Source organism: Rattus rattus, chromosome 4, assembly GCF_011064425.1.
Source record: "Rattus rattus isolate New Zealand chromosome 4, Rrattus_CSIRO_v1, whole genome shotgun sequence".
Classification (NCBI taxonomy): Eukaryota; Metazoa; Chordata; class Mammalia; order Rodentia; family Muridae; genus Rattus; species Rattus rattus.
Genome location: NC_046157.1, coordinates 162,936,927 through 162,964,688, shown reverse-complemented (window position 1 = coordinate 162,964,688; position 27,762 = coordinate 162,936,927). Strand labels below are relative to the sequence as shown.

The 27,762-nt window shown below is 50.5% G+C and overlaps 2 protein-coding genes across 2 annotated transcripts in view; both read right to left on the bottom strand.

The window, feature by feature from the left end:
- Positions 1 to 4,870: 4,870 nt before the first annotated feature.
- On the bottom strand, positions 4,871 to 6,243 carry Prlh (prolactin releasing hormone). Its single transcript, XM_032899617.1, has 2 exons — positions 5,791 to 6,243; positions 4,871 to 5,133 (listed from the first exon to the last, which is right to left on the bottom strand). The coding sequence occupies exons 1-2, from the start codon at positions 5,885 to 5,887 to the stop codon at positions 4,979 to 4,981; spliced, it is 252 nt and encodes an 83-aa protein (XP_032755508.1). The 5' UTR covers positions 5,888 to 6,243; the 3' UTR covers positions 4,871 to 4,978.
- Positions 6,244 to 10,781: 4,538 nt separating this feature from the next.
- Mlph (melanophilin) overlaps positions 10,782 to 27,762 on the bottom strand; it is a 34,294-nt gene continuing 17,313 nt past the window's right edge. Inside the window, exons 8-16 of the mRNA XM_032901604.1 lie at positions 26,353 to 26,489; positions 24,056 to 24,139; positions 22,292 to 22,444; positions 21,908 to 22,063; positions 20,049 to 20,141; positions 18,489 to 18,575; positions 16,880 to 16,931; positions 14,948 to 15,048; positions 10,782 to 11,751 (exon numbers count right to left, since the gene is read on the bottom strand). Coding sequence (XP_032757495.1) covers positions 11,725 to 11,751; positions 14,948 to 15,048; positions 16,880 to 16,931; positions 18,489 to 18,575; positions 20,049 to 20,141; positions 21,908 to 22,063; positions 22,292 to 22,444; positions 24,056 to 24,139; positions 26,353 to 26,489 — 890 coding nt within the window. The 3' untranslated portion in view covers positions 10,782 to 11,724. The remainder of the gene's footprint in view (positions 11,752 to 14,947; positions 15,049 to 16,879; positions 16,932 to 18,488; positions 18,576 to 20,048; positions 20,142 to 21,907; positions 22,064 to 22,291; positions 22,445 to 24,055; positions 24,140 to 26,352; positions 26,490 to 27,762) is intronic.

The following is a 27,762-nucleotide window of genomic DNA, read 5'->3' as shown; positions in this document are numbered from 1 at the left end:
TCCCTTTCAGCTTTTTTTTTTTTTTTTTTTTTTTTTTTTTTTTGGAGCTGGGGACCGACCCAGGACCTTGCGCTTCCTAGGCAAGCGCTCTACCACTGAGCTAAATCCCCATCCCTCCCTTTCAGCTTCTTTACAACCATCGCAGAAGAATTAAAGGAAGCAGAGCGGTGTGGACTGGGACAATTCTTTGATCCATGGAATAGGACGACAGATGCTTCATCGGGGCAGCTGGTCCGTAATGGGACCACTTTCGTTCTGGGAACTGTCAGGGGAAGAGAAGGGACATCAATGCAAGGAAAAAAATGTAGAGATGAGCCAAGGTACTAAGTCTCAGTGAGGTGGCGCTGGAGAGACAGAGTATGGAAGGGTGGCTGGGATGGATGGTCCCCTTCCATCTGTGGCTGGGCAGAGCCAGGTTTCTCTCTCGTGATTCGAGGGCTCTGAAACCCCTGTCCTGAGATCAACACCGGGCTGTCTCACTTTCTCTCCAAATATTAAATGTCTTGACAATCTGACCACTTCATGAGGTTTCACTAGGACCCATGGCCCAACAGCTCACACCGTTCAGTCTTTCTGCATGCATTCCAGATGGGTTTATGGGTGTTAGACAAGGTGAGGCTTCATGGGGCGAGTGTAGTGAGGGTGGGCGCAGGCACTGGGCTGGGTGGACTGTCTCTTCTGATGATGACTGTGTGAGTTCCTATCCTTATAGAGAATCCCAGGTCCTAGTCCAGGGAGGAAAGCCCCAGAGGAAATGTTCCTGTTGGGTCTTCTCTCTTGACACTTGCTAGGGCAAGATGTGGCCATTTAGGGGGCAAAGCTGTTCTTCTAAATCCTTGCTTCTGGGAGTGTGCTAAGCTCTTGGATCTGAATAATGAGACATTGTTGTTGGGTGTGGTGATGTAGGCCTCTAATCAAGACACATTCAAAGCGGATGCAGGAGAATGGCGGGCTTCTTCTGGGCTACACAGTGAGAAAACAAACAGGCAAACAACAAACAAACAGACAAAAAGACAAAACAAACAACAAAACTAACAGAATAAAACAAACCCTGAAGAACACCTCAAACGAACAAACATGAAATCCTTTACAGGGACCTCTCAACCAAAGTGGTCTCACAGCTCGTCTGTGTGTATGACTTCTGCTCTCATTGGCTCTGCTCTCATTGGCTCTGCTCTCATTGGACCACACTAGTGATATCCCTTCAAGTTCACGTAGGGCTCAGGCCAGGGACCGCAGGGGACTTTGTGGCCCTGCTGCACTTCTAGAGGGCTTCAGTTCTGAGGCCTGGAAACAATTGTGAGTTTCTGGGTGCTGATATAGTCCTGACCTGACCTGAAGGAAACCCTGTGACCACTGGACAGATGTAAGGCGGACACCGAACTGCTTGTTCTCGTCAGGGAATGTCAGAGGCCGATAGAGAGGTTTTCACTCACTCTTCCCTGGTCCATTTCCTCGTGAGGCCTGTTGATGTTGGACAGTGCTTTTGTGACAGCTAGGGAAGATAGATAGTGGCCACCTGATGACTCTCTCACATGTGAAACAGGGGAAATGAATATTCTGGCGTCCCAGGCTGTTCTCATCATCCCCAAAGGGCTGGGGAATCATTAGGCCGGTAGGCATGCCCAGGTGATGAGGGGCTGGGTTACATATGACCACTAGGTGGCGATGTAGTATCACTTTTAGACAAATCCTTCTGTTGGCTCCTGGGTGCCTAGAGACTCAGGTACATCTCTTAAGGGCAAAGTCACTGCTTTGAGGAAATAGGGAAACACCAGGAAGATTTGCAGGTACCTGTCTGTATGGTGGCCAATTTCTGCCCCATCTTGATTGATTAGTATTGCTCCCTTCGACACACTCCAGCAGAAAGCCCAAGACTGGATGGATCTGGTATCATCCGGGTTCACAAGGCAGGTGAAACTCAGTGGTTTCCTGAAGTCACACTTACAGCTGAGAGGCAGGGCCCCGAGCTTGAGGTCAAGGTTAAGATGTCAAGGTGGGACTTGGACTCCATCAGAGGACCCAGGACATTTGGGCAGCAGAGAAAAGCCCCAGGTTCTTTTCTATGACAGGAAATGTGAGAGCAGAGCCAGGCACACCACCGGGTGGGATAATCAGCATGGATCATTTTAAAGAACAGCCCATTGGGTGCTTCAGAAGGTCAATGTCATGACAGAAAGCAGTAAGATCTGGGACTGAGAAGAATACACACACACACACACACACACACACACAAGCACATGTACACACATGCATGTGCACACATATACACCATATACACACAAACACACCACATACAACACACATGAGCACATGTACACATATGCATGTGCACACACACATACCACACACACAGCATCACATACACACATATGAACATGCACACACACACGAACACAACACACACAGCACACATGAGCACATGCACACACATGCATGTGCGCACACACAAATGTAGCACATACAACACACATGCATGTGCGCACACACACAAATGTAGCACATACAACACACATACTAGCACATCCACACATGTGCACACACATGCCACACACACACACACACACATACACACACACACAGAAAGAGAGAGAGAGAGAGAGAGAGAGAGAGAGAGAGAGAGAGAGAGAATAGAATTACCGACTTTTCCAGGCTTATACTTGGCCTTATTCTTGGGAGAAAGGCGCTGAACTCTTGGTGTCTGCAGCTTGCCACCAAGCGTAGGTTGGCAAGGACAGGAAGTGGGAAGCCGGCAGACAGGATGGCTGAGTCCATGCAGGTTGAGGTAGTCCTTACAATGACTTGTGAAATTTTCCGTATGTTTGAACACTGTTCCAAGACGGAGTAAAAATGAGTATGCCTCCATCCATCTTTTTGGGTGAGGAGATGGTTTGTTTCTGGAGAACGGCTGTGGAAGGACGACCTCCAGGCACGGCAGTGATTATATCTGTAAGAGCCGCTGCTGTTGCCTGCAGGAAACCCTCAACGAGAGCCTGCCTGTGGATGTCCCTGCATGGGGGGAGGGGGGGGGAGGTCATTAGACCTTCATCTCAGATCCCAGCTGATCCCACCTTGTGCCCCTCACCCCTGCTGCATGTCACCCCAGGTGAAAGTGGCTTTGGAAGGTGCTAGAGTACTCAGGGAGTGGTAAGAACTGAAGGGCAGTCGGTATGTTACTACAGTCACAGCCGCCTGTGACAACAGTCACGGCAGCCTGAGGGTAGCCTGAGGGGACAGCTTAGACAGCTGCCAGCCAGATGGCCCTCGAGCTGAGAACCTTGATATGTGGGTAGGATGGCACCTTCTGAGCCAGGAAGGGGCTATCTCAGGCTTCTCTGCTGGTGGACGAGGCTGCTGGCAGCCACTGGTACTCCTCTGTACAGGTGACTGTCGGCTGCCCTAGCTTCCCATGGAGTCTCCCTAAGCTCCTGTCTGATGTCCCCCCTTTTCTGAGGGCCCCAGCTGTGTATGTTACCATTCACTTTACTCTGACTCAGGTACCCAAACAGAGTAGGTGTGTGCCCTGACTCCAAAGGAGCTTTGTGTTTGATGAAGGACATAGAGACCCCCCAAGCGACTGTAGGATCAGATTGGGGTCAAGTCTCTCTGGGAGTCTCCTCTGAGCAGGGCGAGGTTAACATGATCATGTGCGTTGGTGGCTGCCAGGATTCTGCAAGGGACAAGGAATGGGGTGTATTCAGGGTGGTGAGGGACACCACATTGTCACTGAACTTAGGGAGCCAAATAATGCGTTTGCCCAAACAGCAGACACAGTACCAAACACGAACCTAATGGACATCGCAGGTGCTGGTTGGGCGATGACATTTGGTAGCTTCATAGACTGTAGTGAGCGTTCTGTGTCCTGGGTGCTGGGAGCAGAGCCCTGGGGGCAGGGCTCCAGGGACCATCTTGGTAGCATCTAATTTTTGCAACAAACCCCCAAACAGCTCTAAAAGTTAATCTTAAAAATACCCACAACCGGAGCACGTCAAATACAGAGGTGAACGCTAGCAGCAAACCACTGAACTAAGAACAGGACCCCCTTGTGGGGAATTAGAGAAAGGATTGAAAGAGCTGAAGGGGCTTGCAACCCCATAAGAACAACAATCACAACCAACCAGAGCTCCCAGGGACTAAACCACCATCCAAAGAGTACACATGGACAGACCCATGGCTCCAGCTGCATATGTAGCAGAAGATGGCCTTGTTGGGGCACCAGTGGAAGGGGAAGCCCTTGGTTCTGCCAAGGTTGGACCCCCCAGTGCAGGGGAATGTTGGGGGGCTGATAAGGGGGATTAATGGGGGGACACCCTTATGGGGGAGGGGGAAGGGGATAGGGGCTTATGGATGGGAAACCAGGAAAGGGAATAACATTTGAAATGTAAATAAAGAAATATATCCAATAAAAAAATGCCAAGAGAAGGATGTGGGTCATGTGAAGGGCATTGTGCAGCCTTTCTCTGGGACCAAGTCTTTTACACGGTATAGTGTGTGGTCACCGTGGCTTTATGCAGTCTGCCACCTGAGTATGTGTTCAGGGTACCTTGGGCGGGTGGAAGCTTGTGGGAGCAAGTGACCAAGGAAAGAGCATCCCATTTCTGGGCAGTGGTTTGACTTTGGGGAACAGGACTTTACAGAAACACGGAATCAACATTCCCTTCCCCCAGTGCAGGGTCTTAAGGGACCAGGCCAACTTTTGCCTGGCCTGGTAATGAGCGGTCTCAGTTGTTCTACTGGGGCAGGTGGGAGCCTCTTTTTTTCAAAGAGGCTGCTGGGTTCTGAGCTTCCGTCATGGTTAACCTCCCCGGGGAGAGACATCTTCCGGTTGTTACCACGCAGTTACAGGTGTAGAGTAAACAAAGCCAACACTTTTATTAGATTAGAGAGAGAACAGAGGAGAGGGAGGGTAGAGGGGGGTCTGCAGGGGACAGGGAGTGGGGGCTTGGGCTCAGCAGCACTGTCTTCTTGAGCTGGGCTGTTATCCACGCTGGGAGAACTTGGTGCGTCCATCCAGTGGGAGGCAGCTGAGTTGGCCAGGTCCAGTGACATCCCTCGGGGTTGCCCTTCTCCTGCCGAACCGGCCTACAGGCCTGATCCCGCGGCCCGTGTACCAGGCAGGATTGATATCAGGGGCTGGAAATGAAAGAACCAGATCAGCGTATGGGACGCCTGGCACACGGGTGCAGTGTTCCCCACACAGAGCCCCTAAGCTGGTGGAAACCTGGGCACCAGGCCATATTGGCACCCACTCGGATGAGACTGACCAGTTCATATCTGGGCAGTGTTGTGGCTTTAGGAAATGAATTTAGATGTAAACCAGGACCAGCATTCTCTTCCTGTCCAACCCTCACCCCCAAATTCTTTAGGGACCTGGCCAAGATGGGCAGGGGAATGGTGAGGACAGGGGACAGGACCATTCTGGGGAGAGACCCCTTTGTCAGGATCAATCTCCCTGACTGCATGGCCAGGTAGCTTTTGCATAGGTCCCAGTGGTTCTCAGCCTATGGGTTGTGACCCTTTTGGAGGCTGCATATCAGACGTCCTGCACTTCAGGTATTAACATTCCGATTCGTAACAGTAGCAAAGTTACAGCTGTGAAAATAACAACAAAGTGATTTTGTGGATGGGGTCACCACATGAGGATCTGCATTAAAAGGTTGCAGCCTTAGAAGGGTTGGGAACCACTGGCTTAGGAGATGGCCAAGCCCCATGCCTTGGACACTCAAGGCATCTGGGAAGCGAATGGATGGAAGGACGTCAGAGGCTGTTTTCCATAAGTCAGGCACTCACTTCGTGTCTCCATGGAGTGCTGGTGGGCTCGGCTGGAAGCCCCTGGGAGGACCAAGCTTAGCAGCAGCAAACACAGAAGCCACGTCTTCAGGGCCATTCTCCGTCTTCCTGGATGATGCCCGGGAGTTCAGATCCCACAGGGGATGGTGCAGCCTGGGGGTAGAGGTGCAAGGGTGAGCTGTATACACAAAGCCGGGAGGGACCTTAGGTGGTTTGCACAGATATATAGGTGTGCATGGTGTGTGTCTGTGCTTATGAGGTGTGCAAATGCATATTGGTGCACATAGCTACAATTGTCAGGGGAGAGTGTGTGAGCTGTGCATAGGTGGCTGTCTTGGGACATCCTTGGGCCTGTCTGTCCATCTATGCCAGGAGCTGGGAGGAAGGCATCCAGGCCTTAGTGGGAAGCAGATTTATGGGATGCCCTGTGATCAGCAGAAGTGGAGAACAATTTGCTCAGCCTCAGAGGTAGCTAGCGATTGGGGAGTAGAGATTGGGGACCTCAGTGCCCAGTCCTTCCCCACACTTGGTCTGGGGCCTCCTGACACTGAGAGCCAGGCAGTCAATGGAGGACACTTAGCACCCCCATCCCTAGTGAGCTCACTCACGGCTCCTACAGTAACCAGGGACTTCAGCCCTAGTTTGCTGACCCTCCAGAGTGAGCCTGTGGCACCTGCCTCTCCTCACAGAGCCCCCTTGAATAACAAGAGAGGGCTGCTGCTGTTGCGTGTGGGAACTGGAACCCTGCTGAGGGAGAGTGACCTAACACATAGCATCCATCTGTGATACTTCCTGCAGGGGACCCTTTTCTCCTCCTTTCTACCTGTGACATTTCAGGTCCTATTAGAAGATGCTCAAGGAAGAGCTCCCCAAACCCCCACTCTGAGCTGACTTTGACTCTCCAGCTCCTCCTTATCCACACGGAGCTGTCCATCCATCAGAGCTCTCTAAAATGCCTACCCCGTACAATCCTGCTGGGACATACCACCACAGTGCAGGGGAACCCCAACTAGAGGAAATGAACATGCCACCCACTCAGGCTAGGTGATAGGTAACTAGAATCCTAGCCAATCCTGGTTCCTGAGCCTTGGCTACCCACTTTCTGGGGTGCTGCAGACCTGTCTGCCCACGCCTTCCGGGCTCTGCTTGAGGTGTCCCACTGAAGGGCATCTTACTTGCCCTCCATTGAGGACAGCCCTTGAGTGTCAGAGACCGCAGAAGCGTGTGGTCCTAGACCATAGACCACAGGCAGCTCTCTCTGCTTGTCCTGCTTGGGGCCGGCACCTGGCTACCCAGTAAGCCAGGCAGAAGTCACAGCAACTCCCACCCCTCTCCAGCACTGCCAGGTTACTCACCCTCTGTCCCTTGAGTGGCGATAAGGCTGCCTGGGCGTGAGTGAGGCCTGCCTGGCTGTGCACCTTTTATAGGCCAACAAGGAGCAAAAGACGCCCCCGGTCCCCTCCTTGAGATGGCGGATGGCGTCTTTGCTTATAGCCTGCAGTTCCCACTGCGCCTCTTCTCTCATTGAGACACTCCGTCTTTTTTTTTTCTTCTTCTTTTCCTTTCTTTTTACCTTAAAAAAAAAAAAAAAAACCAAACCCAACAAAAAACCCCTCTCGTCAGTGATGTGATTTGTTCCTTCCTGAATTATATAATTTCATTTGGGCCAAGTGCTTTAAAACACATTAACCTCCCCCTCTTCACGCTCGCCTTTGGGCAGACTCCACAGTGACGTGTCCACCGGTCCTCTAATGTGAACGTGGCCATCAAACTGGAATATGGCCTCTTCTGAATACGTGCCCTCTCCCCCTCTTCTGCCTCACCTGAGCCATGACTTCCGGGAATGGTGGCCAGGAAGTCCCTCAAACCCAGGTGGGTGCTCCCTACTCTGGCTGTCCCCTCAGGTGTCCACCTGTGTGGCCTCTAGACACATTTCCTTTCGTTCATCCTGACTCTGTGACTTAGAACAGGCCAGATTGTTGATACAAAACAAACAGAAGCCTGGCGTTGTGGTACATTACTGTAACCCCAGCACTCTGGGAAGTGAAGCAGGAGGATGGCTGTGAATTCAAGACCAGGCTGCCTCCATAACGCAAAAACAAATTTAAAAAATTGAAAACAGAGAGTGTTACTTTTATTGTAAAGAAGGTTTAAAGGTTGGGCGTGGCAGCGCCGGTCCTTAACCCGAGAGCAGAGGTGTGGAAGATCCGTGACGATCACTGGCCAGTCAGCTTAGCCAAATTGACAGCCTCCAGGTTCAGTGATTCAAAAACAGAAAGTGGAAAAATGAGTGAGGAAGACTCCACATTAATCTCTGGTCTTCGTGCACAAGTGCACAGGGTCCCCTCATAGATGTATACATACATCACCCCATAATACATGGCTGCACGCATGCACGCGTGCACGCGCGCACACACACACACACACACACTCTTTTATACACACACCTTTAAAAAGAAAGTCTATTGTGCTGTAAAGGCAATTTGCATGTGATGAGAAAAAAAAAATAAGCGTACACAAAAATAGAAGAGCCCGGATAATGTGAGAAAGCCAGTGTTTGCATGTCGGGTGTTTACGTCTGGGGAGTTCCCTGCGCCTTCTGTAGACTCATCCTGCTTTACAGGTGCTGGGCCTCATTCTTTTGCCACCATATCCTGGAAGGGTTAAAATATCTGTAGGTCTGTGCTGTCAAAAATGATTGTGCAATATTTCGCCATTTAACTGGCCCTGTCATCCCCATGTCAATAGTTACAGATTATACGAAGTGTCATCTAAGTGCAGTAGAACATTCTTGAAGGAGCTGTGCATGAGAAGAGACAAAGCATGCGTCTCCCCCGGATCACCATTTCCTGTAGAAAAGCTTCAGGCTGCCACTTCACCCTTTGGTCACCTGGTCAGTGCAACATTTGTGTTCTCTTCCTTGGAGAGAGAATGGGTGCCTTTTCCCTTGGAAGAGGGCTCTGGCCAGTGGGCTCCTTGGGAGATCTGGGAGGGGGTGGATATGGTAAGAAACTCTAGGATGAGGAGGAGAGCATAGCCTGAAGATTAGGGTCAAGGGGAGTCTTAAACTTTTGCTTAGTGCCTTGGCTCCATCTGTGGCTAGCTCCGGCATTAGCAATGGTGAAAGCCTGGTCTCCTACCTTGGTGAGAACTGCCTTGGTAGAACATGCTTCTGTCTTGTGGGAAATTCCCCTGGATGTGTCTGCTCAGTCCTAGGGCCCATGGGGACTGCTGTGAGACTTTGGGAGCTGGAGAGGGTATCCTGAACATCATTGTGGGTCTAGGTCTATCTGCCCATCCATCTATCCATCCATTTGTCTCTGTCTGTCTATCTGTCTGTCTGTCTGTCTCTCTATTTCTCTCTCTCTCTCTCTCTCTCTCTCTCTCTCTCTCTCTCTCTCTCTCTCTCTAGAATCCCAAGTCCTTTTGGCAAAGTAGCTTTATCCAAGTGTAGTATGGACATATTGTCCCTTTGAGGGTCCAAGTGGGAGGCAGCAGGCAGAGTGGGAGGCAGCACAAGGATCTTGGTCTCAGCCTAGTCTCCTTACCGCACATTTGACGACACCAGGCAAAGGGTCTGCAGACCTGAGGGCTGTTTTGGATAGTTGGGGATGTTCCAAAGGCAGGTGACAAAGTGCAGGCACGGTGTGACCCACAGAGCTTCAGGCACTGCTTAGGTCCCTCAGGGCTGAGAAGTGGGTTACATGGAGGGTTTGACCAGAGGTCAGGGAGCTTTTCCCGTTTCATATTAGTGGGCCACGGATCTCAGGGCGGGGGAACTAGCTTTGGGCACAGCAAAGGCAGTTCTCGTCTGGCATAGGCCTGTTCTAGGTGGCCAGTGTGGAGGAAGCACATGGTTTTAAGTAACCGCTCCCTGGGTTCTGAGTTAGAGAGCTGTGGCTGTCAGAGTGCCTAATCATGGAGCTGCGGCTGAAGAGATCACAACCATGGGGCATTGCCTGTGATTCTGAACAGCTGACAAACTAAAGAGCAGGGTGATGTAGGGAGGCATAGGCTGTGAGGGTGTCCCCACCCCTATCACCTGAACCCCCGAAGATGGATTGCTTGTGTCCCTGGGCTGCAGGAGAAAGCATTGTGTCTTTCCCAACACTCCTACTTAAATGGGTTTCTGCTCCTTGCAGTGAAAGGAGCCCCATTAACAGGACTCCCTAGCCAGTGCCCAGCCCTTGGTCTTCCTCAGGCTTTCAGCAGAGCCACGAGACCCTTTTTTGTTTGCGGGGAGGGGTGCGCTGCAAAGTTTTGAGGTCTTTGAACTCTCATGCTCTGTAGTGGTCAGACAGTATCTCCCCAGTTCACACCCATCGAGAGCCCCAGGAGTCATCTATGGAGATGGGGCCTTGGCAAGTGTATCGATAGGGTAAAGGTGGCCCTACATGCAGTAAATGTTGCCCTGACAAGAGGACAGCTTTTCAGAGAGGTACACGGCAAGGTGACATGACGGCACGTACAGAGACTGCAGTGACGCTGCCTGAAGCCAAGTTACACTGGGATGGCTGCAGTCCCCAGAAGCAGGCAGAGGCACCACCCCTTAGAATCGCAGACTCCACTGATCCCTTGATTGGACTTTTGTCCTATGAAATGCAGAAACACTGGGGGCCCAGGAAGTCACAAAAGCCTCTCCTGCAGGAGGACCTAACTGAAGACCGCCTGAGAGATCAAGGGTTGCTGACAGCCAATCAGGAACTGCTGTTTGGAAGCGATGCTTTCTTGGGACCAATGGGGCGCAGGTGGAGGGTATTAAAGGAGGTTACAGCAGCGTTCAGATAACTTGCTGTGGCTTTTCTCTCCTACTCCTGGAGTCTGTGTCATTGACTCTGTGCCACCTCACCTCCGACCCCCAAGGGCAAGTAGGGTCAGGTGACTAGTAGTCCAGGGCACAGGCAACACAGAAGGACACATTTCCCGTATTAGCTTGTTTTGCAGGACTTTGCCAGGAGGACATAGGAAACAAATGTGGAGATACACATCTTTGAATGAATGAGAGTCTTCTTCCTGGAGTTTATTCTCAGAAGACACTAGGATGTATGTGGCTCTGACCCGTGTGTTCTCTAGACTCCCAGAGCAGGATACAAGCTGACAGGAAAGAGGCAGCCCTGGGTGTGGGAAACAGCCCCCCTGTAGCGGTGGGGTGGCTATAAAGGCAGACCGTGCAGACACCAGCAAAACCGGCTCTGACACACTTGACTCTGGAAGATCTGAGTTCTTGATAAATCCTAGAGCAGTCACCTGTGTGTGTTAGAAACCTGCATTTGAAGCATGAGCTATCTAGAAGGCAAGCTCCCTATGTAGTGTACACCAAAAGCCTGTATTGGAGGCTTGGTCTCAATGTGGTGGTTATTGTGATGGGAATGCTGGGGTGGGGGACAGTGTTATCTGCTCCCATCTGTAACACACGAGGACATTTGAAGAACAAGATCTGTGGGGTGGATTCCTCCTCCACCCCTCCTCATTCACCACCTGAACTGCACACTCTCCCATCATGCCCACAGACACTCTCGATTCTGCCTCCCCGCTCCCCCGCCCATTTGGGAGTGTGTGCACCTTCAGGGCCTCCCATGAACCAGCTCTTCCCATCCCAGCTGTGAGCCTGGCTAGGCAAGGCTGATGATGGGGTTAAAGAGTCACAGTGAGAGGGAGTCTGAGAGTCCCTCAGCAGGCAGAGAACATCAACTGAGGGGAAGTCACATAGTTTGTATTTCCCGGGTCAGAGGCTGGCAGGTGCACTGGCTTGGGCTGGTGACCTGGTGACAGCTGGAGGCTTGAGATCCACAGTCTGAGTTCTTACTTCTCGCTGGGATGATGACTACAAGCAGGTGTGAGCATCAAGAAGCTCAGAGCCCAGGGGGCTATGACGGTCATGTGGAGGAAACTGTGGAGCGCTTGTGGTACTGTCCTGTGCCATGAGCCTCTCCTTCAGGGCTGCTGGGCCATCACGGGCTTCTGTAGAGCACAAACACACACATTCGTTTAGGTGTGTGCATGGGTTCATGTGCAAAGTGTTCGCCCAGAAGAAACAAATATACTCACACTTATGTGACAGATACAGATATAACAGAGAAACATACTAGTGTGTGTGTGTGTGTGTTTATATAGGTGGGGATGTAGACATATATAGTATGTACACGGGCATGCACATGTGTCGGCACACACAGATATACACACCAGCATGTGCCTATAGAAATAGGTAATGTATATATAGAGAAATTCGTGCTGTGCACACAGACGCACACAGGTATGCACACTGATATCCATTTGGGCATGCACAGACACACATACCAGCATGTACATGACACATGGGTGCATAGACATATGAAGAAAGACGTGGCATGTATACAGTCTCAGCCATGTTAATGCACACACAGTACACAGGCACACAGGCAAGCCCCTGGCCCTGGGGTTCATATGTGCACACATAACTCAGTTGCTTGTGTTTTCTCTTCACTAGCCTGTTTGGTTGTTTTGTTTTGTTTTGTTTTGTTTTGTGTTTTGAGACAGGGTCTTTCTAGAGAACTCTGGCTGTCCTGGAACTCACTGGGTAGAGCAGGCTGGCCTTGAACTCACAGAGATCTGCCTGCCTCTGCTTCTGGAATGCTGGGATTAAAGAAAGATGTGTACCACCATTCCTGGCTTTCTTGTTTCTGTATTTTATTTTTTTAAGTGTAACATCTTTGTAAGTTTATTTTTCCCAGATATGAGTTTCCATCCTTTAAGGTGTGTTAATGGAACATATTTGAAAATCCATATATATATATATATATTTTTAAGGCAGGGAGCTTAATTTGAAAGACGACAGATGGTTAAGATCTCCTCAGCAGGTATGCCCTTCATTGTCCTCAGTTCTCCTGGAGGGGTGGCCATCTCCAGCTATGAGGGTGGAGTAGACTCCTTCCTGGCTTCAGTGTGGGTATAGGATATCCTGGCCCTAACACTTACTGTAGTAGGTATACAGACTCTTGCAAAGGCACGGTCCCCAGTCTCAGGAGTATCTTTCCACTATTCTTACATCCCTACTTTGTGATGCCGTCCTCGAAACATGGAGTTCATGACCATGAGAGGCCATGATTCGTGTGGTCCCTCAGTAGGGCCTATTCCTGAGAGGGTAGTTTGGGAGCACTGACTTCCTTGTGTCTCTTGAGGAAGATGAGCTTGCAGGGTGTGGCTGGTTTACTGAGCTCCCATGTAGAAGCTTTCCTCAGAGCTACCCAGCTACCTCTGCTCACTGTGGCTTCTGCTCTTGGCTGCAGCTCTACCCGAGACGGGGAAGGGAATTTAGAAGATGCTTCAGATGATCTTACTCATCCCATTCTGAACATAAGTTTACAGAATACAGAGGAACAGTGTGAGCAGAGGCCCCCAGGGCACAGAGGTCCAGGACACCCAGGACCCAGATACAGCGTCTCCTGGAAAGGGCTCAGAGCCTTTAGGCCCAAGCACTCACCTCCTCAGTGGCATGGGAGGGCTGGCTGGAGGCTTGAGGGCTGCACCCCTTTCAGCATGTGATACCTATGTGGAATTGATTAGGACCAGTACTAGGGGCAGAATTCAGCTAAAATTCACCCACTGAGCACGAATTATATTCTAAGTGACAGCAAAGAGCTGGATACACACTGAGACCCATCCTTGGAGGAGGTTCAATTTGGGATCCAAGATACAGAGAGACAGTGTTGTCATGAGCTATAAGCATGGCACATGACCTATACGAAGACCGCTGTTGTGAGGGGCTGAGAGCAGAGGACAATGGCGTAGGCCACCCCCCAATGTTAACCAATGAAACACCCTTCCCGAGCAGTCATTAATATTCAGCCTAGAGAGCAGACATCCACTTTAAAGAAATGCTAAGACCATCCCAAGATAACTACTGCTCTCCCTGTGGCGTGGGTGACGAACTCCAGGGTCTTGTGCATGTTTAACTGACAGCCTGCCACCAAGCTATGCCTCCAGCTCAAGGCAACTTTTAAAGAAAAGAACACGTCTGGAACTTAGTCTTCCCAGACAAGGTTTGAAGAATTGAGCCGGGTAGATCTCTGCTCACCCTTGGAACTGGAAGTAAGCCGGGATGAACATAGACAGTGGGCTGAGTTGGTAACACGAGGATGGGAGACATATGGGGGACAGAGCTTGGATGTAGGGTTCCCCAATGTTCATATATAGGAAGTTTGGTCCCAGAGTGGTGGTTGTCCTTGATGGGACAGGATTTAGTGGGAGCTCTGTAGGTCACTGGGAAATGCCTTTGGAAAGGACAAGAGACATTCTCTTGGGATGGGGTATGTTCTCACTACAGCATGGGGATGGAGAGATGGCTCAGTGGTTAAGAGTGCTTTCAGCTCTTCAAGAAGACCCGGTGCGGCTTTCAACACCCGCATCCAGGCGGCTCACCGGTGTAGCCCCAGCTCCAGGGGATCTAATGGTCTTCTCTACTGGTGCCTACATACATGGCACATGCTGGCACACACACACACACACACACACACACACACACACACACAGTCACATAGATACACACCTTTTAAAGTCTGTATCTGGCTTCTATGACTCCTCACTGTTCCTTGTCCTCCTCACAGATATTCCCGCCATTCCACCCCCACCCCAGTAATGAAATGACAGCAACATAAAATGTGTTTGGGCCTTGACCAAGGGTACTTGTCACCAACACCGTGTGCATCTCCAGAATGAAGGCCATAGTCTTGCCTCCTGAGATGTCACAGTGTCATGTCTGAGTAGAACCACTGGGCATGCCCCTGGCTCAGGCAGAGGCATGAGGTAGTTCACACTTGTCCTTGTGTTTAATGCTCATGTTGCTGAACTCGAGGGCCTCAAAGGTCAAATGAGGTCTTCAGGGTCTACCCTCTGTATCTAGTGGCCCTGCCTGGTCTGAGGGTTCAGCCTTATAGCACCTGGGTTGGCTCCTGTTCAGAGCTGAGCCTGCCCCTTTTGTGCTTAGTGAGATTGTACTCCCCCATTTTTTTGTATATGTGCTCGCTCCGGGAGCACGTACATTTAAGAAATGTTTTCAATTCTCTTTTTGCAGATTGATGACCACTGTCTCCATCCCAACCCCCGCTCCAATCTCTTTTGCTTTTGACTCAATATCAAAATGTGAAGTTGACAGGGCATAGAGAAAGAGAGGAAACATTACCGCGAAGATGTGTCTGGCTGTCCCTTTCCTCCCATTAGGGTTCCTCTGTGTCAGCGAGCCACGGTACACTGATTTCCGATCAAAAGAACCACCGTCGATGCCTTTGGGAAAGTAGAGGGGAGACAATGAACCAAAGACCTAGCCAAACGAGTTCTTGTCTACCTCAGACATTAGACAGCGTCATAGATGTGGGCATGTCTTCTGTCCAGGTTTCACACTGCGGCACACGTTGCAAGGAGCACTCAGTGATGGTGTAGAAAGGAGTTCAGAAAGCTTCTACCTCTTTTTTTTTAAAGAGGTGGAGTCACTGAGAAAGGAGGCGGGGCCAGTAGGAAAGGGTGAGACCAAGAAAAGGGGTGGGGCTAGTAGTGTTCAGGAGGCATGGCCAGTAGGAAAGGGTGAGACCAAAAAGGGGGTGGGGCTAGTGTTCAGGAGGTGGGACCAGCAGGAAAGAGATGGGGTCTGTGAATAGGAGGCAGGGCCAAAGCTTTTAGGTCACTGGAAGTAGAGTTTGTCTTCTTCTCTGTGGTCCTGGAAGAATAACAGGGGGCTTAGGATACTGGGGTCAGGAGCATATGTATCTGTGTCATGTAATTTTGTGACAGGATAAGGGGCCTGAGGTGCTGGCACTCTGATCCTCAGGGCAGAAGTCTTTTAGGCTTGTGGCTGCAGAGTTGGGGGCCTTGGCCACCATCCTTAATCAACTGTTTGTGTTTAGATGCAGGGGTTGGACAAAAGCCTACACCTGCATGGTTCCAGTGGGAATCTAGAGCTGGAGGGCAGTGGGTTGGCCTGCAGTGTTCAGGGTGCTGGCTATCTTTCCAGACCCATATTCAGTGATGCGCTCCAATCAGGCCTGACACCTTGCTTTCCCCTCCCCTTCCCTTTCTTTTTGAGAGCTGACTTACGGACACATGACTATGATGTTATTCCATTCCCAGGAGGGAATTCCACCTGACAGAGTTGTCCCAGGGATCACAGCACTGAGTGGGGAGGATGCAGCTCACTTTGCAGGCCTATAGGCAGCCTTGCGGACCCGCTAGGGTGCCATGCTGACCCTGCTAGACCTAGTGATGAGCCCACGTTGGCTTCGTGAGGGCACTGAGATGGTGGTGGTACAGAACCAGAAAGGAAGCCCTAGGCCCACAATGGCCTGGCAGAGAGACGCTCTGGCTTTGGGTTGAATGTGAGTGGCTTCTTGATGGGTATCAGTCTGTCCTTGAAGCCAGACACAAAGAGGACTCAGGCTCACCTCTGTCTTCTTGTTCCAGAAGCCCCCAAATTTCGACAGCCATTCCTTGGCATCCCCTCTCTAAGTTAACCCTGACCCTGAGGGTTCCTGTAAACTTGTCTGAGGAGCTTCTCCTTCCAGTGAACCTAATGTGTGCTAAGATCTCAGTGGACACAAAGAGGAGTCTCTTCCTGCTCTCTGCTTCCCGTCTGGCAGGCGGTAAGGACTCTTTTTCCATCGCACACTCCTACTACCCTGGTGTGCTACCCAAGTGTGAGGGGGGCACACAAACTTGACTACCTAAACTGTCAGCCAGAATTAATCTTTTTCCTTTGAGTTTCTCAAAGGGAACTTTCGTAGTGACAGAAAAAGTAACTAGTGCATATCCACGTGCCCAGGGCAAAGCTGACGTCCTTGTCACCAGGGCGACTTCAAGGTTTTCTGATGGCCAGATATTCTGTGATTTCTATAGGGACCCTTTATGCTGGAACCATGGGGACATTAGCACCACCAGCACTGCCTGCACTTGCTCAAAGCCACCCTGAACACCGTGCGTGGGCCTTCTGGGTGCTCTTCAGAGACAGGGCCTAGGGTGGGTCCCACGGTTTAGGAGGAGTGTACAGGGCCTGGCCGGCTGTGTTCCTCCCCCGAGCACATTTCTCAGCTACAGCGAAGCAGGAGGGGGAGCGAATGGCTCTTACCTTGGCTACTGGGAGAATACTTCCTCTTCATGAGACAGGGCACAGCCGTCGCCTAGGAGGAAGAGAACATCTCTGGACATTCCTGCCGTGTAATTTGAACTAATCTGGGACTTTAGTTACCAAGGTCACCTGTTTCCTGTTCTCTGCTAAGATACAGGGATGCACACTGTCTGTGAATTATGACCAGACCCTACTAGGATGAGATGCCAGGGAACTGCTGCTTGGAAAGTGGTTGGAAAGAGTACAGGGGCGTGGGTTCAAATTACAGTGCTGTTCATGGTTACTGCACGCTCTGAACTCACCCTTGGTGACACCAACTCACGGCTGTAGATCGAGCTCCTCCCTACCGTTGTTGTTAGCCACTACCTCCTCCCTCCTTTCCGAGCGAACACCTCTCTTCAACACAGGAAGAAATTCATTCTGTTTGCCCTTTGCAGGAGTGGAGAGACCGAACGGCCCAATTACCACAGAAATCTTTCCCAGTGTCTGGGATTCTCCGTGTGTCCAGCAGCAGTTTCTGCAGGTAGAGCTTGGAGGCGGGGCTTTGGAGGACTCTGGGGGAATCCTCTGGATATCAGGACCCAGGGCCCAATCAGGACCGTTATTTTCACACATTTGACTTTGGCCAGACACTGACTCTCTGAGCCTCAGTTCATGTGTCACTATTACAAGATGTCACTGTCCACCCAATTGGGTTCTGTAACACGGGTAAAGCGTGGACAGAAAACAGCACTTGGGACCCATATGGCTGGACTTGCCCTGTGGCTTAGTGGGTACCTGGGCCAGGGTGGGCAGGACCTGGAGCAGGCCTGGGAACAGCACCCCAGTCCTGTTCCTAACACCCCTTAGACACGTGGACCTTCCTCCCAGGCCTCCTTCACTCACACCCAGTCTTCCGTGTGCTGACCTCACCCTTGGCCATTTTCCCAATGCTGTTCCCAAACACCACTTGGGTCCTCTGTGTTTTCACCCCTAACAACCAGCAACAGATCAGAAGACAGGCTGCTATGCCTAAGGCGGGTAGGAAAGTATCTGGGAACACATGTGGCTCTAGCAAGACCCTTACTGACCCTTTACCTATGGAAGAGTAAAAGCCCCACCTATGTTACCCCTGAGTAAGTAAGTGGGGTGTTACATTCCTGTCCTCAGAGCTGCTTTATTTTTTCCGTATGTATGTATGTATGTATGTATGTATGTATGCATGTAGTATGTATAATACATCATACAGCTTTCTCCCTGCATGTATGCCTGCAGCCCAGAAGAGGGCATCAGATCTCATTACAGATGGTTGTGAGCCACCATATGGCTACTGGGAATTGAACTCAGGACCTCTGGAAGAGCAAACAGTGCTCTTAACCTCTGAGCCGTTTCTCCAGCTCCCAGAGATGATTTAAGAACTAAGCCAAGGAGCCTGAGTGTGCTTGACAGAAGTTCCTTCCACCTGTCCCTGTGTCTGCACCTTGCTGGGATCTCTGGGGTTTCCCCATTAGGAGCTGCCCTGCCCCACCTCTGTGGCCCCTTCAGGCATTGCTGAGCTGTCCGGTCACTCTCCCCACCATCTCTCAACACCTGCTGTTCTATGAGAGTTGCCTTGGAAGGTGGAGCATACCTTGGGCACCTTGGCTTGGTTCTCAGGGTCTGCAGGTGGAGTCTTTGGGATCATGTCAAGTTTCTCAGTAACCCGGGGAAGAAAGATCTGGAGACCAAGGAAGAAATTATCACCACCTTGTTGAATGAACCATGACACCCAGAGTGGGAGTCAAGCAGGGCTGGGAGGATCCAGGACAGTGATCTCTGTAGATACTGGTCAAGTTGGGACAGAGCATGTCCCCCACCTCTCAAACTGCAACCTGTGGTTCTAGGCAAGGCTATGGACTCAGCAAATTAAAACAGACTTTCCACTTCAGGTACCAACAAGCAGTTTCTGCTATAGTTTGGACTTGAGGTCACACAGGGTATACTTACATGCGTAAGTCAGTTTTATATTTTTAATCTGAAACACCACATTGACCAGACAGTAAGGAGTTAACCACTAATCCTACCTACCTAGGTAGGTCCTACCTAGGGACCTCACAAATCATTCTTCACTCTTCTACCCCGATACCCTCAGCATCGCTTTCAGAAACCTCTGACTGGCCTTGGGGATGGATGCTGGATTCTGGTCACCACTGTAAGGACAGGTCCAGTGGCACAAGCCTGTCCTTCAGTTTATTCTAGCCATGTCCATTTCAAAATGCCAATGTGTCAAGTCCTCAGTCACCAGGCGAGGTTTGCCTACCAGGCCTGCGGTTCCACATACGGAGCTTTATTTATGATGGGCACACGTGCACTATGTGTATAGGACAGAGAGCAACCTTGGGTGTCACGTCTCAGATGCGACCTACCATTTAACTAACTAACTAACTAACTAACTAACTAACTAACTAACTAACTAACTAACTAACTATAACTAACTAACTATAACTAACTAACTATAACTAACTATAACCAACTAACTAACTATAACCAACCAACTAACTAACTAACTAACTATAACTAACTAACTAACTAATTAACTAACACTAACTAACCTCTTGACAGATGTAGGGTCTCTTACTGTGCTGTAACTCTCCATGTTGATGAGGGGGGCTGGCCAAGGAGCCCCAGAGTTCTTCCTGTCTCTGTTTCCTCAGTGTTGGGATTATAGTGTGCACCAGTACTACTGTGCCTGGCTTTTATTTTCTTCCTGTTCTTACAAATTCTGGGGATTGAACGCATGCCATTATACTGTGTGTCAGGCACTTTATAGATTTCCTATCTTCTCAGCCTATAAGGAGTTTATTATTAATTATTTTTTTTATTTTTTTTTCTCTTTTTTTTCGGAGCTGGGGACCAAACCCAGGGCCTTGCGCTTCCTAGGCAAGTGCTCTACCACTGAGCTAAATCCCCAACCCCTTATTATTAATTATTAATAGTCATAATATTATTAATGAATAAGTAATAGATGATGTAAAAGCTCCCGCAGGAGTCCAGCTCACCAACTGGCTGTGGCAAACATGATTAGCAGTATCAAGAAAATCAGGACTTTCCCTTTCTGTGTTCCTGGGAGCTCTTGAGGGGGCCACTGTGGGCTACCAAGGAGGTCCTTGGGGCTCACAAATGTGGTGCTCCATTCCTCCACCCAACTCACCGGGATGCCTGACCTTCTCCGAGGCTTTCCCGAGGGCTTCACTGTGAGTCCTGCTGCCCTCAGGGCTGCAATTCTGGACTCGATGTCTGAGACCTAGGAAAGAGAGATGACAGATGAAAGATGACAGAAGATAGGTAGACAGACAGATGCCATCATCCAGTGTCCCATCTCAGATCATAAAGATCCCCAGCTCAGAATCCTAACCACAGCCTGGCCCTGGGGTTCCCTCTGCCTTCCTCCCTGGTTGTCAGAGACTCCCTGGATGTCTCAGGGTGCTGGGCACTTTCTGGAGCACAGCTGAAAGGCTGACTCCCACATGTAGGACGATGTGTATGTGGGGGTCAGCTCAGATTGATCCTGACCTGGTCACTTCCACCTGCCACTACCAGAGCCTTCCTTGGCCTGTCCTCACCTCCTTGGCCACTCTTCCCACCGAAGCCAGAGGAAGCATCTAGATGCGGAAACCAAGTTAACTGCCTCCTCCTCCGTTTCATTTTATCACGGAACTAGGGCTGAACGGGAGGTCTTGTACACGCTAAGCACAGGCAGCACCACTGAATGACACCACCTGTCACTCCCCTCATTTCTTTTCTGTGCTCCTCAGGGCTCTCCATCCACCTTCTTCTGGAACCTTCCTCTTCTTCACTTTCCCATCACTCTGTTTGCATTTTGGGGTCTCACGGCCAATCCATGAACTTACTAAGCGTGCTACTACCCCAGTGCCTTTCTATGACCTGTTCTCTCTGCCTGGACTTCCATCCCCTAAGGCAACCCTTTGAGTCGGGACTCACAGGTTGAGGATCTAAGATCATGGGAAAACATAGATATTTACATTACAGTTCATAATAGTAGCAACATTACAGCTATGAAGTAGCAATGAGAACATTTTGTGGCTGGGGGGGGTCACCACAACATCAGGAACTATATTAAAGGGTCACAGCATTAGGAAGGTGACAAACCCTGCCATAGAGCTTCAGTGTCAGTTTCTCTTTACAGTGTCCCTCCCACCCCCGTCTCTAAGTAGCCCTCCCTGGGCGCTCTGTGGGATAAACCGCCATATTGTCCTCCTCACTGGATCAAGAAACTTTGTTTCTTTTCATGTTTCCTTGTGGGAAGAGACTCATTTTGTTGTTGTGGTGGTGGTGGTGTGGTTCCTCCCACAAAGGATCTAAGCTCCAGAGTCAGGCTCTTGTGCTGAGGTCTTCACAGCTGTTGCCCGTGTGACTACCCATGTCAGCCACATGTCAGAAGGGAACTCTTGAAGAAAAGGCCTGGGCCTGCCTTACTCCTTGGCGGTGAGTGGTGGCTGGCCTCACACTTTTCTTGGGTGCTGGCAACCATTTGCTGGATGAAGGCAGGGGTGCTGGCTAACTCCATTGCCTAGTTTCAGACCTCTTTTTTTCCAGGACTCCAGGGAGAAGATACTGCAGTTGTCTCTGGAGAAGACACTCCATCTGTCCCTGGAAGGCCTGAACATGCCGGCTTGCCCGGGGCCTGCACACTGTTGATTTATCTCTCTCCCAAATCCTGCAGTCAATGCTCAGGCTCCTGAGGACCCTCTGCCGAGTCCAGTCATGGACCCTGCTATCTTAACCTCTCAGCTGGTGTCTAGGCTCTGCTCATGGGATGGGAATGATGACAATGCCTGCCTTTCTCATGGCTGAAAAGCTTGCCGGCTCTCCCCAAGTTGAGCAGGGGAGTGGAAAGGTGGGAAGAACCCCCAAACTTGCACTCTGCTCCCCTCCTGACTGCCAGGGAGGCCTCTGTGAGCCTGAAGGTGGGCTGAAGGGTTGTCAGGCTGCTGACTGGGTCCCATTGTCAGAACATGGGGGAAACTCCACAGGGGTGGGGTGAGCTACCTCACTTTCAGCTTGCTGAACTTCCGAGGCTGTCATGGCCACTCTATCCTCCATCTCAGAGAGCTCCTCATCTGTGCTTTTTGTAGGCTGAGCAGGGTTCCCGGGGCTCCGAGGGCTCCTTTCCTGTGCCTCCATGTGCCCTGTGTCTGTGCACACCTAGGGACAAGAAGGGTGCCACCGGTCATCAATGAAGGAGAGCACAGGCTGCTGCTGCACTGCTGAGTTCCCATGGCTGGTCTCCAACCTCTTTACCTGTGTGGTCTTCCCAAGCCCCATCCCCAAAGCCTGCAGCTAATTAGCTGCTCTCACTGCAAGGGCAGATGGCTTCCTTTGGATTGTCCCTCTTGCCCCGTGCTTTGTCTGGGACCGTAAGGGAGGTCTCACCTTTGGGGACACTCCACGGAAGGGGGCATCTGGCTTGGTCTCATCTTCTGATGAGGTCTCAGAACCACTGACCTTGCTGGTCAGTTCCTCCAGCCTCCTCCTCAGTGTCTCCTCCTCTGTGTCAGCACTGGGGTGTGTCTCCACAGCTGGTTCCTGACAGGGCCAGGTAGGGCTTAGAGGCAGCCTTGGGAGGTGAGCCAGCCTGAGAGGACTCCAGTCCCAGTGCCCATTTAAGACCCACCCTTTGTCCTGCTTCCCCATTCTCAAAAATGTTCATGTGGATATAAGATTTATCATCTTTGCCGTTTTAAGACATGCAGCTCAGTTTCTTATGCATGCAGCACTACTGTCTCCCATGGAACCTTCCTTCTCGCTATACCAAGACTCCATCCCCATTGAACACTCACTCCCTATCTTCCCTCTAGTCCTCCACATCTATCTATCCCTCCCCTTTCTGTCTCAGTGAATCTGCTCCTTATATGAGTAGAATCAGATGGCCTGTGCTCTCTGTGGGCAACTGCTTTCACTCAGTCTAATTCCTCCAGGATGAGCCATATTGTAGCACTGGGCAGAACATCTTTCTTGTTATGGGTGGCCCATCAGACCACAGGCTTTGAACAAGACATTGAGCTTTCTCTGGGGAAAAGTGTTCAGAAGCAGAGGGCCTATCCTCCTCCACCACCCCTACTCCCGACTGAGCCCACAACCCCTTCCATTTGTGTCCAAGCTCCAGCCCTATGTTTGTGTCCCTGGGCATTTGGCTGAGCTCAGGGGACTGAGGACAAGGGTCTCTGGTTCTCTGAACTCTCCCTTTGTGAGACTGAGGTGAGCCGCAGCAGTGTTATTTCAGCTCTACCTAGAAACTGTGTTCCTGTGGGGCTTCAGTGTCTGTCCTGGACTCGCCTAGCAACAAGGACCCTCCCATTTTCCAGTTATGAGTCCAGGGGCAAGGTTGAGGTGTCATATCATATACTCATGTCACTTTTGCAACAGGGACTAATCCCTTGCAGGCCAGCAGCAACTGGCAGAATGTTGCTGCTGGAGGAAAGAGAAGACAGCAGCGTGTGGTGACTCAGTGGTACCGATCTTGAGTTCCGATCAAGGGAGGCAGGCTATAAGCCCATCTCTCTGCCTTAGGTGAGATTTTTGAAGGACACAGAATAGCTATTTGCTTTGGCCTGTAGTCCAAGAAAGTGCGCATACATTTCTTAGGTGGGCTTTGGACACCAGACAGTCGCCATTTCTTGGATGCCTGAAGTCATTCTCTAACATGATGTACTTGGGCCACAGAACCTGTAAGTGGTGTTATGACTTGGAATGAAATTGGATCATGAAGGGCTGGAAAGGAACTATCAAGAACGATGTGACAACTAGCGGCTAGCTGCTGTCATTTGTCCTGGGCTGCGCTTGACTTAGGGATGAGGAAGAGGTGCGAGAGTCAGGAATTTCTTCAGTGAGGCAGTGCAGACTGGGGACGCTGGTCCAGTGTCAGCACCCAAGATGTCTACATGTGTCTGAGCATCATCTCACAGCAGTTTATGTGACATCTGCCCATAATCGACCATACCGTATCACCTCGTTATTGGCCACGGAGGGCTTTAGGTGGATGGGCTATGCAGGAGACCTCATCCACCCATCCATGGAGCACTGTGCATGAACCAGCTGCAAGGTCTCTGAGACTCTCCCCTTGAAGCTATACTTAGGACTTCAGCCTCCCTAAATGGAAGGCTGTGGGGCTGATCTTGCTTAACCCCGGGGGATTACCTGGTCTGAGGGTGGCAGAACCACATTCTCCAGGTGGACCAGCAGGTGCTCCACAGCTGACATTCGCTTGTTCAACTCCGAGATCTGTGGCAGAGGGAGAGGAGTGGTCTTTGGTTATAGTGGATGGCCTCACCACAACCCCTACCACAAGCGTCTTCCTCCTCTGAAACCCCAAGTCCAGCTAAGGCCATTACCTATGACACGACCCCGGAAGTTACCTGTGAAACAACCTCTTTCTGACACCAAGGATACTGGAATCAAGAGAGGAGGTCAGTGGGGGTGAGAGGACTGTGTAGGAGAGGTGAGAAGATGAAGTGACAGAAAGCACTGGCCGTGCCTGTCACCAGGCGGTCCCTGGTCACTTAATGCACAGGAAGATGTGCATTAAGCAGGACACGGTGACCAAAGTCATTAGGTAGCAAGAGCCCTGGGTCACTTGTGACCCAAAGCGCAACTTTCTGATTCTTTGAGTCACCGGACTCTTGAGTCAGCCAGTCTATTAGCTCCCAGACAGAGCCAGGAAAATCAATTCCTCTTTGCTCAGCCTCCTTGCAGGTGACCTCTCTGTATTACATTATCTCATTTACCGCTCGCCTGGCCTCATGAGAGGGAAATGACACTCACAGGGGCGGGAAGCTGCCATTGTTGGTGGGTAATTACCACAGCACTGAGAACTTAGAGTGAAGGAAGACGGGCGGGCACACTGGAAATATCAACACGGGTGTCTTTGAGCCCTCTGCCCATGCTTGCCCTCTGTGACTCAGGGTTCATACGGCTTGGCCCACTTGCGTTGGTTGTGGTGGCACTGATCGATATTCTCAGTAGGTTGCTCAGCACGTCGCTTTGTCTACTCGCCCATGAGGTACAGGTGGGAGCTTGGAGAGAGGAAAAGCCATTGCCTACCCAGTGCCATTACTGTCATTGTGAGCCCCACATGGAGTGAACAAGAAGGGAAGCCGCTAAGGGGCCTGGGAAAGTGGGGCCAAAGAGGAAGGCAGAGGCTGGGAGGGACCATCAAAATAATAGACTGGGCTGTTGGCTTAGGGTTCGGTGTGGCTTTCTGATGAGGCCCTGGCTACAGCTAGGTCCTGTGGAGAAGTGAGGACCACCAGGCCAGTGAGACGCACAGGGAACACAGTCAACTCCAGCTTCTGTCTGGAGTCTCCTGGAACCTGGAGCCTCTGGTCCTTTGCAGACAAACTCATAGCACAAAGGGTCTCCTGAGGGACCACAGTTTCAAGGAAGGCTGGAGTCCCCCATGCTTGCCAAAATGGAGACAAACACAAGAGGAAGATAAGTAACCTCATTTTCCCTGTGCAAAAATAAAAGACCCGGGTACTGAAGGGACATTGTGTCCCCCCACTTGGGAGGCTGAGGCGGGAGGATGGCAAGCTTCAGACCAGACTGACATACACAGGGAGAGCCTGTCTGGCTGGGGCTGTGTAAGGCTCAGTTTTCAAGAGCTCACCCAGCATGCTTGAGGCCTAGCGTGGGATTTTTCCCACCCTCTCACTTCAGAACTTCTCTATCCATTTCATATGTGTGTAAACCATCATAGCAGGTTAATTAAGTCCAGGCTCCGAACTCTGCATCAATCCCTTTCCAATACAAATGTCACCATCCCCTGCAGGCAGGGGCCAGCTGAGTGTGGCCCAAACCTTGTTTGAACATGGAAATCTCTCTCTCTGTCTCTCTCTCTCTCTCTCTCTCTCTCTCTCTCTCTCTGTCTTTTAATTGCTTTATTAGTTAACTAATTAAAAATTTTGGAAATCTATCTCTTGTCTTAAAGACAGAGCACACGCGGTTCATCTCTGACTATACAGTTCGTAAGTTTGTCTCTTGGGAAGCTCTGCCTTCAATCAAAGTTAATTATAATTCTGTGTATTGTCACAGAAGAACCAGGTGGTTACTATATTTTAACTTTAGTCTTAGAGACAAATTCTGGATATGGAGTCTTAGCCAGCTTTGAGCCTGAGTTCCTTCGACAGTCGTCTCTCAAGCCGTCTGATTAGCCACAACCACGGTCCTTTCCTTTATTCTCCCCATTAACATTTTGAGGAACTGCCATGCTTAAGTAGTCAACTTTATGTTATACAGATTCACTCCAATAAAGCATATACATATATATATATGTATGTATATATATATTGACATATCCCTATGCTATAGGCAATTTTATGTCTAAAAGTGCTAAAAGTTTTAATGTTTCTAAACTGAAAGAGAGAGAGAGAGAGAGACAGAGAGAGAGAGAGAGATCCAGAGAAGCACAAAAATAGAATTCTCCCAAGCCTCGTTACCTGAGTCTCAGGCACAGTCCGTGCCCTCCGCTTGGTGTGCTGGGAGGCTGCCCTGGGGCCCGGGATGCTGTCTTCATCAGAGGTGTCCACATCAGCCAGGTACTGTGAGGGCAGTTTGCCCTTGTTATCGTCTATCCCTTTGGAGAAAGATAGGGTTTGAATTGGAGTCAGGAGTCAAGAGCCCAGGAACATGTTTGCCCTGGGGAAGCAAAGTTAGCCATAGCCACGGGGCCCTGGAATGGCGTTTCCACCAACGGAGGAAGAAGCTTTTCAAACCCTTTCCACACACACCTGTGTGGCCACTGAGGGTTGTTTCTCATTCACAGAGTTTTGTGGGTGAGAGTCCCCTGCAGAGTGGCTTGAATAACAATCCTGAGTCCTAGGGGCAGGTGACCCCTCATATTGTGTCCTCACCAATAATTATCCACCTTTGCTTGGCCCAAATGATACCTCATGCAACAACAGAGAGACCTAGAAGGACGTATGCAGTGAAGCCTTCTCCCTCCAGAAAGTTCAGAGCCTGCACCATGCCCTGTGTCTGATGCGCAACAGGTCCCATCCTGCATTATGAATCCTGCCCAGAAACTACCTGAGTAACATTGCACCCCTTCCAACACAGCCTGGGAGACCCTCTGCCAAAGACACTCCAAACCCAGCCCATATTCTGACTCCCTGTGAGCTGTATGTTGCTTTAAGATGTTGAGTTGGTCACATTTGTCAGCAGATGTGACCAGCTCATTTAGTCCCTACAAGGTTGGGATTAGCTGCTTGTCCTAACAAGGATGATGAGAGACAGAGAAGCCATTATGACATGGTGACACCCTAGTGTCACATCCCTGCTCCATCAAGAGAAGACCTGGCCACACTCTGACACTCCTTACTTTACTGTCACTGTCATAACAACCCTCTTGCCCCCACTCCCTATCTAGGAGATGCTGTGTATAAACTTGTGCGTGAGAATCACTGGCTGCAGAAGCCTGAGTTCCAATCTTGAAACTTCCCAAATGTAAGGGCCTTGGCTTGGCATTGCTAGGTCTCTAGCTCCTGGCTTGCCTCTTCCTCGTGCTCCAGGGTCATAGCATCGTGGGAGGGAATATAGTCATATCACTGGGCCAACGTATTTACTCATAGTTTTGGGAACAAGCAGAACCCCACTTCTATCCAAAGTCCCCAAGACCCTAATCACTGCAAGGAACATGAGGTTACAGTCCCTAAAGACCGCCAGGGAGCAGACAGGTCTCCTGAAGCAGCTGCCCATGTGTGACCTCATTTACTCTGATCTGTGCCTAACTTAACTGCTGAACCCAGCAATCAGCCCTTTGGGGCATAGGCTTGGGGATTTCACTTGGAAGCTGACATTTCTGATAAAAGCTAATGGAATCAATTTCCTTCTCTTGCTCCTCCTCGTCT

Coding starts and splice junctions, on each gene's coding strand:
- Prlh (XM_032899617.1), bottom strand. CDS start 5,887: ATGGCCCTGAAGACGTGGCTTCTGTGTTTGCTGCTGCTAAGCTTGGTC. Junction 5,134..5,790: donor GCACTCCATGGAGACACGAA/GTGAGTGCCTGA, acceptor TTTCATTTCCAG/CCCCTGATATCAATCCTGCC.